The sequence below is a fragment of the Dama dama genome, chromosome 9 (genome assembly GCF_033118175.1).
Source record: "Dama dama isolate Ldn47 chromosome 9, ASM3311817v1, whole genome shotgun sequence".
In the NCBI taxonomy this organism is placed as follows: Eukaryota; Metazoa; Chordata; class Mammalia; order Artiodactyla; family Cervidae; genus Dama; species Dama dama.
The window spans coordinates 107852987-107870660 of record NC_083689.1 but is presented as its reverse complement, the minus strand read 5'-3'; the positions used below and the strand labels follow the sequence as shown (position 1 = coordinate 107870660).

Below are 17674 nucleotides of genomic sequence, written 5' to 3'. Positions count from 1 at the left end.
CAGTTCTTGTTTTCTTTTTTTTTATTATTATTATTTTTTTTTCCAGTGGGTTTTGTCATACATTGATATGAATCAGCCATGGATTTACATGTATTCCCAATCTTCACTTAAATAACTTACATAACTTAACTACAAAAGCATTTTAAAAGATAAATTGGCATTTAAAAGAGATCAGGGTCTCAAAATGTTGGTTGAGGCACTAGAAAAAATAAGTAAAAATGAGCAAACTGTGAATATTAATTCATCTTCCCTAAAAAAGCAGCAGAAACCCTGCAAGAAAGAGGAACATGAAAAATCAATGTGGGGGGGTAGAGGCAGGGTGAGAGAGAGACGCCAAGGAAATGCTTTGGGGAGTCCTGGGAGACGGGAGGGCAAGGGGGAGAAGGCAGGGAAGCAGGGGAGGACGGGGAAGGGAGGAGAGGAGGAAAGCAGGGAACAGCAGAAGAAGGAGGGAAGGGGAGGCAGAAAGGCCGGAAACAGGGAAGGGAGCGCGGGAGCTCGCTTTGAAATCCCTCTCTCTTCTAGTCTGCTGGGAATAACAACAACACCCCATTCTCATTGTGCAAAATACATCCAAACACGGGAGTTATTTATCTCATCTACCTCAACAACACAAGAGAAGAACATACAAGCAGAAGACAAAGAGAGAAGACGTTAATAGAAGAGAAAGATAAGGTACACAGTAAAACTTTTTCAGAGCTGCTTGTTGCTTAGCGGCTCAGGGTGCGTGACTGGTGCACACAAGGTCTGTAGCCCACCAGGCTCCTCTGTCCACAGAATCAGCCAGGCAAGAATGCTGGAGTCGGTTCCCATTTCCTTCCCCAAGAGAGCTGCTAATAATGCTGATATATACCCAGAAGGAAAAAAAAACACTTTTATACTTAAAAAAATCTAAATATGAAGACTATTTAGTCACATTTACAACTATAACCACAAATCCCTGTTTAAAACATAACATTTCTCTTTCCACTTTATTTCCAAAGCATATTATGAAAATTTTAGGACAACAAAAATCAAGCTATAAAAGCAAAATTAAGCTATAAAATGACTTGTGATTTTAATGGTACTTAAATACAGGTAAAAAGAGGATCAATAAAGTCCTCTAAACAAATATGACTTTATTTTTCTTATTTAATATTAAATAAGTCTGAAGGCTGAGGGAAAATTTTAAACATTCTTTGTACTCTATCACAAGTACTACATAATTCTATTTAGTATGAACTACTCAAAAATACTTTCCACCTCAAAAAGAAAACATTATTCAGTTTGATAATTTGTCTATTTAGGCTTATTTTAATTTACCTATATGTTAATCGGTCTAAGTGGATTCATTCCACCACTTATAAAGATAACTTTCAAATGATAAAAATAAAAGTCACTACAATAAACATTGCTCCTAATTGTGCCATACCTTTAGCTACAGCTTCTTTATATTTCTCTTTGGCGGAATTCATTTCTTTTATTAATTGTCTATAGCTTGTTTTTAATTTCTCTAATTCTGTCTTTGTAACCTGTCAAAAAAAAAAAGAAATTAAAAAAGATTTTTAAATGCTTAAATTTACATCTGTCAAGAACTTAAACTTCAAAGCATTAACTGATGCATCTTTTACTGCTTATGAGTCAGAAGTGCTCTTTAATATATAATTATAAACAATAAACTAAAATTAGCTTAGAAATTGGTGATAAATTCAAAAGCATATGAAAAAAATTAAAACATTTCTTAAAAAGAAGAGCAAATCATAAACTAGTGCTGTCATTACCTAAAATTTAAAGGCCAATAATTTATTTCTATGTACAGAAATATTTTCTCTAATAAAAAAGCTAATTTAAAACTCTTATTTTAATCATACAGAATAACTCCGAGTTGTCATAATTCATCAGTTCTAATGTGATGAATGTGAATTCATTCAGTTCTAATGTGAATTTTTTTTTGCACTGTAACATCTCTGAAAAGATGCATCTAATTACTGCTGACCAGGCAGCATTCATGACGGTGGTCACGGCATGCACACATTAACTTGGTTATTATTCCTGCAGAAAGGCTTGACAAACCCAAGTCCTGGACTCTGCAGTCAGCCATAAAAAGCATTCAAGAAAAAATTGAGACTCTTAGATGGTATCTGAAAAACAACTAATGAGACTTTTGAGAAGAGTTAAGAAATCAGCAGCATTAAAAACTTACTAAAGGGACATAAGCAACTTGGAAGAAAGTCCCAGAGCCTACTTTAAACAAATTCTGCATCACCAAGGTTCTTGAAAGCGTGGAGGATGGCACTGTGTAAGTGAACAAAAACGTCAACAACTATGATAGATATGTGCTAAGTCGCTTCAGTCGTGTCCAACTCTTTGTGATTCTGTGATTTGTAGACCACCAGGCACCTCTGTCCATGGGATTCTCCAGGCAAGAATATCAGAGGGGGTTACCATGCCCTCTTCCAGGGGATCTTCGCAACCCAGGGATCGAAGCCACGTCTCTTATATCTCCTGCATTGGCAGGAGGGTTCTTACCCCTAGCACCACCTGGGAAGCCCCATACTATATAGATACTGTTCGTCATTTAGTTGATAAGTCATGTCCAACTCTTGCAACCCCGTGTACTGTAGCCCGCCCGGTTTCTCTATCCATGGAATTTCCCAGGCAAGAACACTGCAGTGGGTCACCATCTCCTTCTCCAGGGGATCTTCCTGACCCAGGGATCGAACCTGCATCTTCTGCATTGCAGGTGGATTCTTCACAGACTGAGCCACCAGGGAAGCCCATGATACAGATACAGATAGAAATGACTTCAGATCATTTCCTTTTAAAAGAAGACCTCACTGGTTAACGTGTTTTAATGGACTTTACCTTTTAGAGCAGTTTTAGTATCACAGCAGAACTGAGCACAAAGTACAGAAAGTGAAAGTGAAGTGAAGTCGTTCAGTCGGGTCCGACTCTTTGCGACCCCATGGACTGTAGCCCACCAGGCTCCTCCCTCCATGGGACTCTCCAGGCAAGAGTACTGGAGTGGGTTGCCATTTCCTTCTCCAGGGGATCTTCCTGACCCAGGGATCGAACCTGGGTCTCCCACACTGCAGGCAGACGCTTTTCCATCTGAGCCACCAGTGAAGCCCTGGTGTACGAAGTACAGAGATTTCCCATTTGTCCCTTATCCCTACTCGTGCACAGCCTCATTGATTATCAACATACTCGAGTTTGTTTGTACGTTTGTTACAACTGATGCACCTATAAGAACATGTCATTATTGCCCAAGTGCACAGTTTACATTAAATTCCACTCGTGGTGTATATTTTATGGTCTTGAACAAACATACAGTGACATGTATCCCACTGCTACAGGACCACACACAGTTGTTTCACCGTCATAAAACCTTCGGTGTTCCACTTGTTCAGGAACCTCTAGGAACCAATCATCTTTTCACTACCTTGATAGTTTTGACTTTTCGAGAACACCATGTAGAATCATATATACTTTTCAGACCGGCTTCCTTCACTTGGTGGGCTTCCCCGGTGGCTCAGATGGTGAAGAATCTGCCTACGCTGTGGGAGGCCTGCGTTCACCATGGACAGAGGAGCCTGGCGGGCTACAGTCCATGGAGCTGCGGAGAGTCAGACACAACTGAGCAACCAACACTTTCGCTTTCTCTCACTTGGTAACATACATTTGAGGTTCCCCCATACCTTTCTTGGCAGCTCACTTCCTTTGAGTGCTGAATAATATTCCATTGTCTGGATGCACCACGGTTTATCCATTCATTACTAAAAGATATCTTGGTGGCGTCTAAGTTTTGACAATTATGAATAAAGCTGTTATAAACTGCTATGTGTGGGCTTTAGTGTAGACATATGTTCTCAACTCCTTTGGATAAATACCAAGGAGCTCAATTTTTGGAACCTACGGTAAGACTATTTTTATTTTTATAAAACACAACCAAACTGTCTTCCAAAGTGGCTGAATTATCTTGCAATCCCACCAGCAATGAATGAGAGTTCCTGTTGCTCCATAACCTGACCAGTATTTGATGTTCTGGACTTGGGGCATTCTAATTTGGGGCAGTGGTATCTCATTTGTCCTTTACTTTGCACTTCCCTGATTGCATAAAATTTGAACAAATTTTTATCTGCTTATTTACCATCTGTATATCTTCTTTGGTGATGTGTTTATTTTTTCATAAGGTTGCTTCTTTTCTTAGTAGACTTATTAGAGTTCCTTGTGTATCTTAGATAACAGTCCTTTATCAAATGTCTTTGCAAACTTTTTGTCCCGGTTTACCAGTTCATCATCTCATTCCTCTGATATTGTATTTTGTAGAAGTGGGTTTTGGGGGGTTTTTTTGAGGAGAATCTGTGTGTGTGTGTGTGTGTGTGTGTGTGTGTGTGTGTGTGTATTGTGTGTGTGTGTGTGTGTGTGTGTGTGTGTGTGTGTGTATTTGGAGCAGGCAAGAAATACGGGCACTTCCCTCTGCACGACTGCCCAACGCAGTTTACTGCTCTGGTCTCAGGAAATTGAACGTTTGTCCATTTTGCGCACCTTTAAACTGATGTATCCCAATCACATCTGTTGTTGAAACCTGTCTGAAAATTTTGCCAATCTGGTTCATTTTATCTTGCGTATCAGGCTGCTTTCAGTTCATTGTTTCTTTTAAATTTATGAAGTCATTATATAGCTTATACTTGCTTATAGACTACCCAGAGTGTGCTTGAGACCCGAGTGAGTTTCACTTTTAATGCTCTTCCCTTCCCCTTAATTCTGGACTAAAGATGCCACACCCCTGGAGACTAGAGTCACAGCTTCGTACTTTGACTCACATCAAAGTAAAAATAAGTAAAATTTCTCTGAATGAAAACTCATGTAGTTCCTTTGCTGTATGCCACACATGTCACACACATTTCTGCAGAGTTATAATTTTTTAAGAAAAGAAAGAAAAGAGGGAATTCCCTGGCAGTCCTGTGGTTAGGACTCTGTGCTCTCACTGCTGAGGGTCTGGGTTCAATCCCTGGTTGGGGAACTAACATCCCACAAGCTGTATGGTACAGCCAAAAATAAACATTTTTAGAAAGAAAGAGAGACAGAAAGGAAGGACGGAAAAGATACCAGAAGTCTTCAATTTTGATGAATTCCAGCTTACCAATCATTTCTTCATGGTTCATGCCTTTGGTGTTTTATCTAAAAAATCATCTCCATACCCAAGGTTATCTAGGTTTTCTCCTATTTATCTTCTAGGTGTTTTACAGTTTTAAATTTTACACTTAGGTCTGTGATCCATTTTGAGTTAATTTTTGTGATTGGTGCAAAGTCTGTGTATAGATTCATTATTTTCACAATTTTTTGTCCCTGTTCCAGCGCCATTTGTTGAAAATATTAACTGTTCTCCCCTGTGCTGACTTTGCCCCTTTTTTTCAAAGATCAGTCAACTATATTTATGTCAATCTACTCTGGACTCTCTATATTCTGTTTCACTGATCTATTTGTCTATCTGTTTATTGTCTTTCACAAATACCAAACTCTCTTGATTACTGTGTCTTTATAATAAATCTGGAAATAATGTCAGTCTTCCAATTTTGTTCTCCAATATTCTGCTGCCTATTCTGGGTCTTTTGCTTCTCCATATGAATTTTAGAATCAGTTCAGCATTGGCTGAGATTTTGATTGGGATGTGTATTAAATCTATAGTGCAAAATGGGAAAAACTGGCATTCTGACAATATTGAGGACATAGGACAATCATTCCTTAATTGATTTCTCTCATCAGACCTCTGTCATTGTTCTCCTACAGATCATATACATACTTTGTTAGATTTATACCTAAGTATTTCATTTTCTGATGTTCTAATGTAGATGGTATTGTGCTTTTAATTTCATATTCCACCGGTTCATTGTTAATACATAGGGAAGTGATTGACTTTTATAATCTAACACTGTATCCTGCAAAGTGAAGTCGCTCAGTTGTGTCCGACTCTTTGCAACCCCATGGACTGTGGCCCACCAGGCTGTCCATGGGATTTTCTAGGCACGAACATTGGAGTGAGTTGCCATTTCCTGCAAACTTGCTATAACTGATTGTTTCAAGAGTTTTTGGTGATTCTATTGGATTATCTACATAAACAATCATGTCATTTGTAAACAATGACATTCATTCCCAATCTGTATACATTTTATTTCTTGCCCTGGTCTTGTTTCACTAGTTAAGATTTACAGGATTTTTTTAACAAGCAGTGGTAAGGCGGGGGACATCCATGTCTTGCTCTGATCTTAGTGGGAAAGTTACATGTTTCTCACATTTATGTATGATGTTAGCTGGAAGTTTTTTGTAGACATCCTTTATCAAGTTGAGGAAGTTCACCTTTATTCCTAGTTTACTGAGAGTTTTTAATCACGAATTGGTGGTAGATTTTGTCAAATGCTTTCTCTGCATCTATTCATATGCTCATGTAATTTTTCTTTTTAGTTCGTTGATATAATGGATTCCATTGATTGATTTTCAAATAGTGAACCAAACTTTCACACCTGAAATAAACTCCACTTAGTCAAGGTGTGCAAATTCTTTTTCTACACTGTTGGATTTTATTTCTCAATAGTTCAAGGATTTTTGCATCTATGTTCATGAGAGACATTGGTCTATAGTTTCCTAATATCTTTGTTTGCTTTTGGTGTTTGATAACACGAGCATCTTAGAATGGAATTGTGGCTCAGCTGGTAAAGAATCTGCCTGCAATGCGGGAGACCTGGGTTTGATCCCTGGGTTGGGAAGATACCCTGGAGAAGGGAACGGCTACCCACTCCAGTATTCTGGCCTGGAGAATTCCATGGGCTGTATAGACCATGGGGTCGCAAAGAGTCGGACACGACTGAGCGACTTTCGCTTCTCTGTCTCTTTTTCCAAGGTAAGATTGTAGAAAAGTGGTGCAATTTCTTCCTTACATGTTTGACAGAATTCACCAGTGACGGCATCTGAGCTTGAAGCTGTCTGGGCCTGGCGCTTTCTGTTTTGGAAGGTTATTAATGACCGATTCCATTACTTTAATAGACACATGCCTGTTCAGACTGTCCGTCTCGTCTTATGTGAGTTTCAGCAGACTGTCCTTCAAGGTACGCTCCCATTTTTCCCAGCTTATCAAATTTATGGACACAGGGTTGATTAAGGAGTATTCCTTCATATCCTTTTAATATCCATGGGATGTATAGTGATGTCCCCTCTTTCACTTCTGATATTAATAATTTGTACCCACACTGGTTTTTTTGTTAGCCTGGCTAGAGGCTTGTTGATTTTATTCACCTTCTCGAAGAATCAGATTTTGGTTTTGTTGACTTTTCTCAATTAGTTTCATGTTTTCACTTTCACTGAGTTCTACTCTAATTTTCATTATTTCTTTTCTTCTGTGTACTTTGGATTCAATTTGCTCTTCTTTTTCTATTGCCCTAAGGCAGAAGCATAGATGATTGATTTTAGATCTTTCTTCCTTTCTAACAAATGCAGTCCAAGCTATAAATTTCCCTCTAAGCACTGCTTTTGCTATATCCCACACATTTCTTTTCAGTTTCATTCAGTTCAAAATATTTTTAAATTTTTCTTGAGATTTCTTCCTTGGTCCATGGGTTATTTAGAAGTGTGTTGTTTAATCTCCAAGTATTTGGGGGTTTTCTAGCTATCTTACTGTTATCAATTCCACTCTTTTAAATATATTTTGATGTAGTCTATGACCTTGAATGTGGAATATCTTGCTGAATTGTGCAATATAAGCTTGAGAAGAATGTGTATTCCCCTGTTTTTGTGTGAAGTCGTCAACAGATATTCATCCTACCGAGCTGATTGATGACATTTTTGAGTTCACTCTGTCCTTACTCACTTTCTATCTGCAGCATCTGTCCATTTCCGATGGGGGTGGGGGGAAAGGTACCGAAACCTCCAGCCGTCACGGAGGTCCACTCATCTCTCCCTATGATTTTAACAGTTTTTACAGCCCTACCAATATTTGACGCTATGCTGTTAAGCACATGTACATTAAGGACTGTACTCTCTTCCTGGAGAACTGACCCCTTCAACATTGTGTAACTCTCCTCTTTGTCCCTGATAAATGTCCCTGCTTTGAAGTTACTCTTATCTGAAATTAATACAGCTACTCCCACTTTCTTCTGATTAGGGTCAGTATGGTATACCTCTCCCCATCCATTTACTATTAACCTATGTGTGTCTTTATATGTAAAGTGGGTTTCTTATAGACAACATACAGTTGTTTCCCTTTCCTCAGGTTACTTAGGCTCTAGCTCAACAGCTTCTTCTGAGGACAGACCTTGTTAAGCACAGAATGCTCTGTCATTCTATGTCAAAATGTTCAAAATGGTTCCCTATGTCAAAATGGTTCCCTTCCTCTTCCACTGCCAACATCATGAGATTTTTTTTTTCCTCTATAATCACTGTGAGAACCTGTCAGAGATTCAGGAGGTAAAATTCACAAGTGTGAAGACCCCTAAATGAGTAGGTCCTCCAGGAGTTTTTAACCATTAAGGCACCCAGAATTTGTCAGTTATAGTTCAGGTTTTTCTACACCTAACACTGGTTCTCAAGTCTGACATTGTTCTGATAAGTTGTGATTCTCTGTATTCACTTGTCTGTCTCTCCAGTTTGGGGGACAGTCATTTTGCTCTGTGACCTATCTTCTCTAATGGATCTAAGAAGAGTTGCTGATTTTTCTGTTTGTTCAGATATTTGTTTGCTGTTAGGATGGAGTGACAACTTCTAAGCTTCTTACATGTTGGATTGGAAAATGGAAGTCTTGACTTCTGAAGTTGCTAAAAAAAAACAATCCACTGTTCTCAAACTGGCAAATTAATGTCTAAAAGCAAGTATTCATCCTACCTTTCTTATATGATCTATACCTCATGGCAACCAAATAGCTGGTACAGGAAAAATTTTTACTGAAAATTCCAGCTAACAATTGCATTAGGAATGACAGAAGTAAAATATTGTCATTTTACAACCTCCACTGAACTAATGGATCTAAGCAGTGGACATCAAGTGTTTCATTAGGTGAAAGGCTGAAGAGAAAATTTTTAATAGATTGACCAGGCTGGCAATACTGGAACCTATTAGCAGATAATATATACCTCTTGTTATGAAACAAAAGGAAATCTATACCAGCCTGAAATAAACAGCAAGAGTATTATCAAGCCTCTAGATCTAACTTCCAGTTTGCTGGAAAATTGAAGGATAAAGGAATACATGAAGCTGCATTACAAGATGCTAACAGCAAAATCCAAAATGAAAGAATTCAATTCTATTGAGCAAATTACCCAGTTTCTTTAAATGCAGAGCATTTTAAAAGTGGGGTGGCAAGGGGAACCTACAGATTAAAAGAGATTATTCGAAGGCAATGTATTAGCCAGGTTTGGATCATGATTCAAATGAACCAACTGCAAAAATAACATTTAACAATCATTTGAGCACAATCAGGAATTAATAATATTAAGGAATTATCTTTATTTTTAGGTGAGTTAATGATAACACAGTTTTGTTAAAGAGAAAATTAAGAAAAAACAAAAACAACTGGAATTTTCTATAAAATTATCCAATGTAGAAGAAAGGTAGGTGAGAGTACAGATGAAAATAACAAACCAAAATACTGACTAGGTGGATGGATAGGCCAATGGGAGTTCATTTAATTATTCTTTCTTCTTTCGTACACTTGCAAATTTTCACAATTAAAACCACTGTAAAAAGTTAGGCAGAAGAGACAGACAGACACTGGTTGTGAAGAAAATATAGACGTATCCCAACTAATTTATTTTGGTGGCATTTTTTTTTGTTCATGGGAATATATAATCACATATCTTATAATCAATAATGTTTTATATTCAACAAAAATAAGATACCAATTATTAGAGACATTGAAATCTATTTCTTAGCAGGAAATAGTGACTAAACATTTTTTAAAGTCAAACAGGATACAGCATTTCAGTGAATTTAAAACTCACACTAAAGAAAGAATCCCAGAGCGGGAAGACAAACCTTGATCATCTCTGCCTCTATTTGCTGGTGGACGCCTATGTAACTCTTCTTCACCTGCTGCTTATCTTTGATCATCATGGTGAGCCTATGTAAGGGCCCAGAATTCAGGTCCTCTGCATGCGTCTTCATGATCCTGCTGAGCTGTTCCGTCTGCTGAATCATAAGTAGCCAAGACTTTTTAAAAAAATAAGAAAAAAAAATTAGCATTTGTAGTAGAGGCTTCCATTTAGCTGTGTTCAGGAACTTTAAACATTTACACAAATTATTACATTAATATAAAAATAACAGGTTTCTGGCAATTATGCAATAAGCTGTATGAATGTTTTGTATATTAGATCTTTAAACTCAAGTACAAATGCTTCAAAATTCAGTAAGCAGAGACTGTGCAGAACACCAGGACAGGATTAAGGGACTCGCGGAGAATCCACTCTTGCAGTCTTCATTTTACCACTTCTTGTTTGTTTCCCAACACTCTGATATGTTGTTTCTGCCCAAACTTTTCTATTGTCTCAGTAAGGTAACCACTTCCGAACAGCCAAATGCAACAGAAGTTTACCCATCCTCATTTTAACCTGTTTCTCTGCAGCATCTGATCCTACTGACTCACACTTCCTGAAACTCTCGTTGGTTTCTATGGCCTCTTATCCTCCAACACACTGACCTGCCTTCCTCCCTTCCTACAGATTCCTTCTCAGTCTTTATACCTGCTCTCCTTTTGCTGCCTATGACTTAAATACTTGAATTCGCTAGATTTCTATCTTTTCTCTTCTCTTAATAAATTAATAAATTAATTATAATAATAAATTAATAAAAACCATTAGTTTTCCATGGTTTTTCTAGCTTAACACATTGCTTCAACAGCAGACACACACAATACTGAGTTTGGGACAAGTGGGCATATAGATACAGCTGGAAGAACAAGTCATTTGTTATTAGACTTTCTAGCATATAAGTTGGAGAAGGAAATGGCAACCCACTCCAGTACCCTTGCCTGGAAAATCCCATGAACGGAGGAGCCTGGTAGGCTACAGTCCATGCGGTCGCAAAGAGTCAGGCATGACTGAGCAACTTCACTTCCTAGCATATAAGTGCTGGGGAAAAAAAGCAACAGAAGAATGCTCTTCACTGTAGGTCTTCAAAATCCTATTCAGAAACAAGTTTAGTTTGGTCAGAGAGGATCCATATTAAAGATACCAAAAAAAAAAAAAAGACAAGGTATGTTCCAGTATTTCTCAAAAGTAATTTTTCTACACTATTACTTTTGATCTGTGAATGAACAGAATTAATTTTGTTACTGTTAGTATTCCAAGGTAATCCTAAAACAAAATTTAATAAGTATCTAAATCAAAAGGATAGCCTAAAGGAAGCAAATTCTTAGTCACAGTCAGAACTCTCCAGGGTCTAACTGGGTATTCTTGTGCTTGATACACTGCAGTATATGTTCTTTTAAAAAAAGGTAATCTTTGAGGACATTTCTTTAAGGAAAAAGGTCATTTTTAGTTGTAAAATTTTAGTTGCTTTTACAAACACAAAATAAAATGACACATGGCCTATGAAATTATATTTACTTTCAAATTCAAAACCCTGAGCACTAAGATGCTCTTGATACCATAAAGCCATTTAAAACTAATGTAGGTCTTTCATTAAAATATAAAATTTAAGAAAGATGAAAACAAAAAATTATACAAATGTGGATTAAAAATATAATCTAAATTGCCCTAATAACTCTTGTAGCTCTGTCTTTTTCATTTGATATTTTCACTCTAAAAAATACATGTTAGGAAAACATTCTATATAGCATGTGCAGAATGTTAAGGCTACCAAAAATAATGTGAGAATAAGCTTCTTTCTCAAAAAACAAATATCCTCTATCCTCAAATATTCTCTAAGTGCTTTGTAGCAATAAATTTTTGTGTTTCTAGGCAGGAGTCCTTGCAGCCTAGGGAGAAGTCTTCTTAGAAGCTAAGGTTAAAGGTCAGATTACCCTCTACCTGGCAGGACAGCACATCTCATCCTGTCTAATAGCCCTGTTCACTGTAGTTACTGTGGAAAGTCAAAACCTCCCTAGGAATATATTATCACCCCCACGGTCAAAGCCATAGTGACCTCAATATTTTCCATTTTGACCCAGGGCACAATCTGTAGAATCCTGTACTGTCAAGGACTCCTGCTCTGTGATTAGAAAACTCCTTATACTTTTTATCAGAACTTTCCATTTATCTTGTATCTTTAACAAAAAATCTGCTCGATCCCACTACTAACAACCTAGTAAGGCTAATAAATACTCCCTCTCTTCGTAAAAAAATCTCTGCTCTTCTGGAGCTGAAGCAACCCTTGAATATCATCAGAAAGTCTTTCTGATTCTCTCTCCAAAGTCTGCCACAGATCTACCTGCTTCTCTTCATATTCCCTGCCACCCCTTTTGGAAGTTTTGATTGTCTCTGGTTTAACCTAATTGGTGTCTTCTCTTCTACTCATGCTCCTTTCCACACCATTCCCCTTAAAGCAGTGAAAGAAACTGCCATTCTCCTGCATAAAACCATATACAGGCTTTCCTTTTCATTTAAAGGAAAATCCAAACTGCCCTCTAAGACCTAAAGTGTCTCAAATTACGTATCCTCTGTCTATCCATTCAGTTTCTGTCTTGCCATCTTCTACCCAGCTAAATAAATTCTAGGAGTGTTTGTCTTTCGTTTCCTGAACATTCTCTCTTCCTGGGAGCTTATCCTCTCTTTCACATGGCAAGATCCGTCTCTTCCATTAGGAATCAGCTAAATCTCATGCAGGTCTCATCCTTGCTATTCTCTGAGCACTTAAAATAATTATTTATTTGTGTGTATATGTATTTTTTTAAGATCTCCCCAACTACAATGGAAGCTCCATGAGGGTTAGTATTGTGTCTCCTTGTTCACTATTTTATGTATTAATGGTGATATAAAACCATGAAGTGAAAATATGCCACTAAAAGATTTTTTTTAATTGTTTCAAACTGGAATTAGATAACATGAGTGAGTGAGTGAAAGTCACTCAGTCGTGTCCTACTCTGCGACTCCATGGACTACATAGTCCATGGAATTCTCTAGGCCAGAATACTGGAGTGCGGTGGGAGACCTGGGTTCAATCCCTGGGTCAGACAGCATGAAGCAATGCCAGTTACAGTGGGGAAGGAAAACTTAACACGTCTATCATCAACTGATGAAACAAGGGAGGGATCAGAGCAGCACATGACGCAGTAAGAAGCACTGGCCTAAAAGAAACGAGTGAGTGGGCAAGAAGATGTTTGGGTGGTGTGTAACGAGAAGTAGACACATGGCTGGAACGTCTGTTGTAACGAGATATGAGTAAAATGTTAACAGATGCCTGATAAAGAAACAAAAAAGGATGCATTTCAACATTTGTAATAAAACTGATACAGCACTTTGCAGATATGGCTCTTCAGTTCTGGCATAGCACTGGTCAAAGCATAAAATATTTGTTGATCAGGATATTTCTGGAAGATAATTCCTTATAACCTAATAAACAAAATAATCATCTCATCTGCAGGCCATCTGCAGACATTCAAATTGCTTTATTATACAGAATCCTGCTTAAATGATTAATAATGTTCCTCATAATGGAATTTTACCAGCAGTCAGAGTCACTAATGCTGAAAGCTACAGATAGAGTAAGAAATTTAAAAAAAGTAAAAATATCTGGTTTAATTTTACAAAAATTTAATCACAGGCAAAGAATAATAGAACTTGAAAATAAAACCACTGTGGTCAAGTTGACAAAATAGAATATAAGTATATTAACTTTTCAGAGAAGAGCTACAAAATATGAAAGTAGGAATAATTTAACTATAATAAACTAGACAAAAATCCCAAAGGATACTAACAAAAATCAAGAGTGAGAGACTGATAAGAAGTATAAGTGTATTCATTTCTCAACCTTTCATATATGTCAATAGACAGCATTAACTAGAAAGTTTATAAATAAAAAGACACAGATTTAAGCTTATAATTCTTAAGCTTCAAAAATTAAACAAATGATGTTTAAAAAGGCAGACTTTGCAGGCTTCCTTTATCACAAAAATAATTTTTAAAGAAAGCTAACATTGTCCACTAAAAAAGGAAAGAAAACTTAAAAATTTTAAATGATTCAGAATAAAAATAAGTTGCAAAATAAAAATAATAACATCTGTTAAGCAGTACATAAAAATATTACCTGTTAAACATCTACAAGAAGGAAAATTATTATCAGAGGGGGAAAAACTTCATTATACACTATAATTAAGAAATATCAGTAAAGTAAAAAAACATGTAACAATAAAAAAAATGGTAGGGAAATTCCTCCAGAAAAATATGAACAATAAAATTCAACAGTCATTATATTCAAATGATCTAAAACTGAATTTTAGACACAAAATATAAAACAAGGAAGAGCAAAATATGATGCCAAAGAATATCACTCACAATTAATATATAACCATTGTGATTTTTTTCATTCTAGAAATCAGTGCATCCAGACAAAAAGCAAAAATGAGGGAATGCAATTATAAATCAAAAGTGGTGGGAGAATTAAATACATTCACCTCTGCCTATGATAGAAAGTGAAGTCACTCAGTCGTGTCCAACTCTTTGTGACCCCATGGACTGTAGCCCACCAGGCTCCGCCACCCCTGGGATTCTCCAGGCAAGAATACTGGAGTGGGTTGCCATTTCCTTCTCCAAGGGATCTTCCTGACCCAAGGATCGAACCTGGGTCTTCCGCATTGTAGGCAGACGCTTTACCATCTGAGCTACCAGGGAAGCCCAGACTAAACCAAACAAATAAATAATACAGAGTATCTGAATAAGAAATTTAGTAATTAATATGCTTGATTTACCATCATATATAAAACTCTACACACTATAGGTCTAGAAAATGTCTATTTTAGAAGAATATTTTTTAAATTTAGATAATATTGTGCTATCAAAATCTGCCTAAGTTACTCAAAAATAGAAACAGGTCATGGTAACTCCACTATCTAGCTTCTTTCAATCAAAGAAAAAAAAATCAGAATTTTTTAAAGGAAAAAATCAAATCATTTCTACAAAATGCACAGGCCAAAAAAAATTTTTAATCTAAAAGAAATCCTGGAAATAACAGTAAGTAAAATACTATCAAGATCCATGATATATAGCTCAATTTGCTGAAAGATTTACTTCTATTTCTAAGTAAAGAAAGTTTAAAAATGTTTATTAAGATTCAAGTTTATAAGTTAGAAAAGGGAGAACAATGTAAAACTAAGGAAAGTACAAAGGAGAAATTGAAAAGAAAAAATTAAAAGTATTTATTAATCAGATAAATTAAAAATAGAAAAAGTAATGTTGACAGCATTAAAGAGGAGAGGTTAGCAATGAGAAAGGAAGTAACAGTGACAGAAAGTGTGTGAGGCCCACAGTCAGCGAAGAGAAATCACCCCGAGTTAAGGTGAGATCACAAAACTATGAGAAGAGTCTGAGAATAAGTGAAGTGGCTCCTCTATTTCTTTTAAAGACAAATGCAAATTAGTAAAACTGACATTTCAAGAGATAGCACACAGATCATTCCACTTTCTGCTCACAGGCACACTCTCAGTCCTTTGCCGGCTGGAACCTGATCTCTGCAAACTGTATTTCCCAGGTGGCCCCTGCTGACAGGGCTTTTGGCTGTGTTGTGCAATGGGAGGTCCTGGCACAAGGCTGGGAGGCGGGAGGAAGGGAGAAGCCTGGACGCGTGCCTGTCTCCGCTCAGATTTCTTCCTCTGTCTCTGTCTGTCTCTTGCTGGCTGCACTGAGCCTTCCCCAGGCCTCTGTGGCTCCAGATGGCAGCAGCTCCGTGGAGTCACTCTTCTCTGAGTTGCCTCACCTTCCTCTGTCCACTCCAAGACCTTCAAAACCCTTGGAACATATTCCCCCAATTAAATCCTATTTATTGAAGTGCCTGGTATAAGTTTGGTTATTCTGACTGAATGCTGTCTTTTACAGATAGAAAATCCAAAGAGGCCAATAACCATGTAATACATTGTTATAATTAGCCAATTATCAATAAAATACCTCTAAAAAAGTGTGGGGCCTCCCTCATAGCTCAGGTGGTAAAAAATCCGCCTGCAATTTAGGAGACCCCGCTTAGATTCCTGGGTCGGGAAGATCCGCCGAGAAGGGATAGGTTACCCACTCCAGTATTCTTGGGCTTCCCTTGTGGCTCAGCTGGTAAAGAATCTGCCTGTAAAGTGGGAGACCTGGGTTCAATCCCTGAGTTGGAAAGATACCCTGGAGAAGGGAAAGGCTACCTACTCCAGTATTCTGGCCATGCTCATTTAGCTTCTATGCAGAGTGCATCATGTGAAATGCTGGGCTGGATGAATAATTAGTTGGAGTCAACATGGCCAGGAGAAATATCAATAACCTCAGATATGCAGAGATACCACTCTAATGGCAGAAAGAAAAGAGGAACTAAAGAGCCTCTTGATGAAGCTAAAAGAGGAGAGTAAAAGAGCTGGTTTAAAACTCAACATTCAAAAAACTAAGATCATGGCATCTGGTCACATCACTTCATGGCAAACAGAAGGTGAAAAAGAGGAAGCAGTGACATATTTTATTTTCTTGGGCTCCAAAATCACAAGACGGTGGCTGCAGTAATGAAATTAGAAGATGCTTACTTCTTGGAAGGAAAGCTGTGACAAGCCTAGACAGCATATTAAAAAGCAGAGACATCACTTTGCTGACAAAGGTCCATCTAGACAAAGCTATGGTTTTTCCAGTAGTCATGTACAGATGTGAGAGTTGGACTATAAACAAAGCTGAGTACTGAAGAGTTGATGCTTTTGAACTGTGGTGTTGGAGAAGGCTCTTGAGAGTCCCCTGGACAGCAAGGAGATCCAATTAGTCCATCCTAAAGGAAATCAACCTTGAATATTCACTGGAAGGACTGATGCTGGAGCTGAAGCTCCAATACTTTGGCCACCTGATGCGAAGAGCTGACTCACTGGAAAAGACCCTGATGCTGGGAAAGACTGAAGGCAGGAAGAGAAGGGGGCAAAAGAGGATGAGATGGTTGCATGGCATCACTGACTCAATGGACATGCTTCTGCTGCTGCTAAGTCGCTTCAGTCGTGTCCGACTCTGTGCGACCCCATAGACAGCAGCCCACCAGGCTACCCCGTCCCTGGGACTCTCCAGGCAAGAACACTGGAGTGGGTTGCCATTTCCTTCTCCAATGCATGAAAGTGAAGTCACTCAGTCGTGTCCGACTCTTAGCGACCTCATGGACTGCAGCCCACCAGGCTCTTCCATCCATGCGATTTTCCAGGCAAGAGTACTGGAGTGGACTGCCATTGCCTTCTCCCAATGGACATGAGTTTGAGCAAACCCCAGGGTACAGTTAAGGACCCCCGTCCAGCCCAGCGTGCTGCAGTCCATGGGGGTCACAAAGAGTCAGACACAACTTAGTGACTGAACAACAATCAGAACCACATCTGAGTCAGCAGCCTCGGGACATTCAAATGTTTTATAATGACAATATAATAATTTTCATAAACTGATTATATATATGAAACCATCAACTGTATAATTTTATTCTGATGAGTTTCTGGATATCTTTTTTTCTTACAGCATTTAAAACTTCTTTCCCTGTAAACAGAGCAGATATTGACTAGTCTTCTTCTCTG

General features: G+C 37.9%; 1 protein-coding gene and 1 pseudogene across 5 annotated transcripts in view; one reads left to right on the top strand and one right to left on the bottom strand.

Moving 5' to 3' along the window:
- FER (FER tyrosine kinase) overlaps window positions 1-17674 on the bottom strand; it is a 442861-nt gene that overhangs the window by 359944 nt on the left and 65243 nt on the right. For all 5 annotated transcript variants that reach the window (XR_009694249.1, XM_061152123.1, XM_061152124.1 and 2 more), the window contains exons 3-4: window positions 10003-10176; window positions 1412-1511 (exon numbers count right to left, since the gene is read on the bottom strand). Coding sequence is in view for 4 of the 5 variants with exons in the window: in XM_061152123.1 (XP_061008106.1) it covers window positions 1412-1511; window positions 10003-10176 (274 nt within the window). In the remaining variant the exon portion in view is untranslated. The remainder of the gene's footprint in view (window positions 1-1411; window positions 1512-10002; window positions 10177-17674) is intronic.
- Window positions 6602-8298, top strand: LOC133062727 (KANTR integral membrane protein-like; annotated as a pseudogene).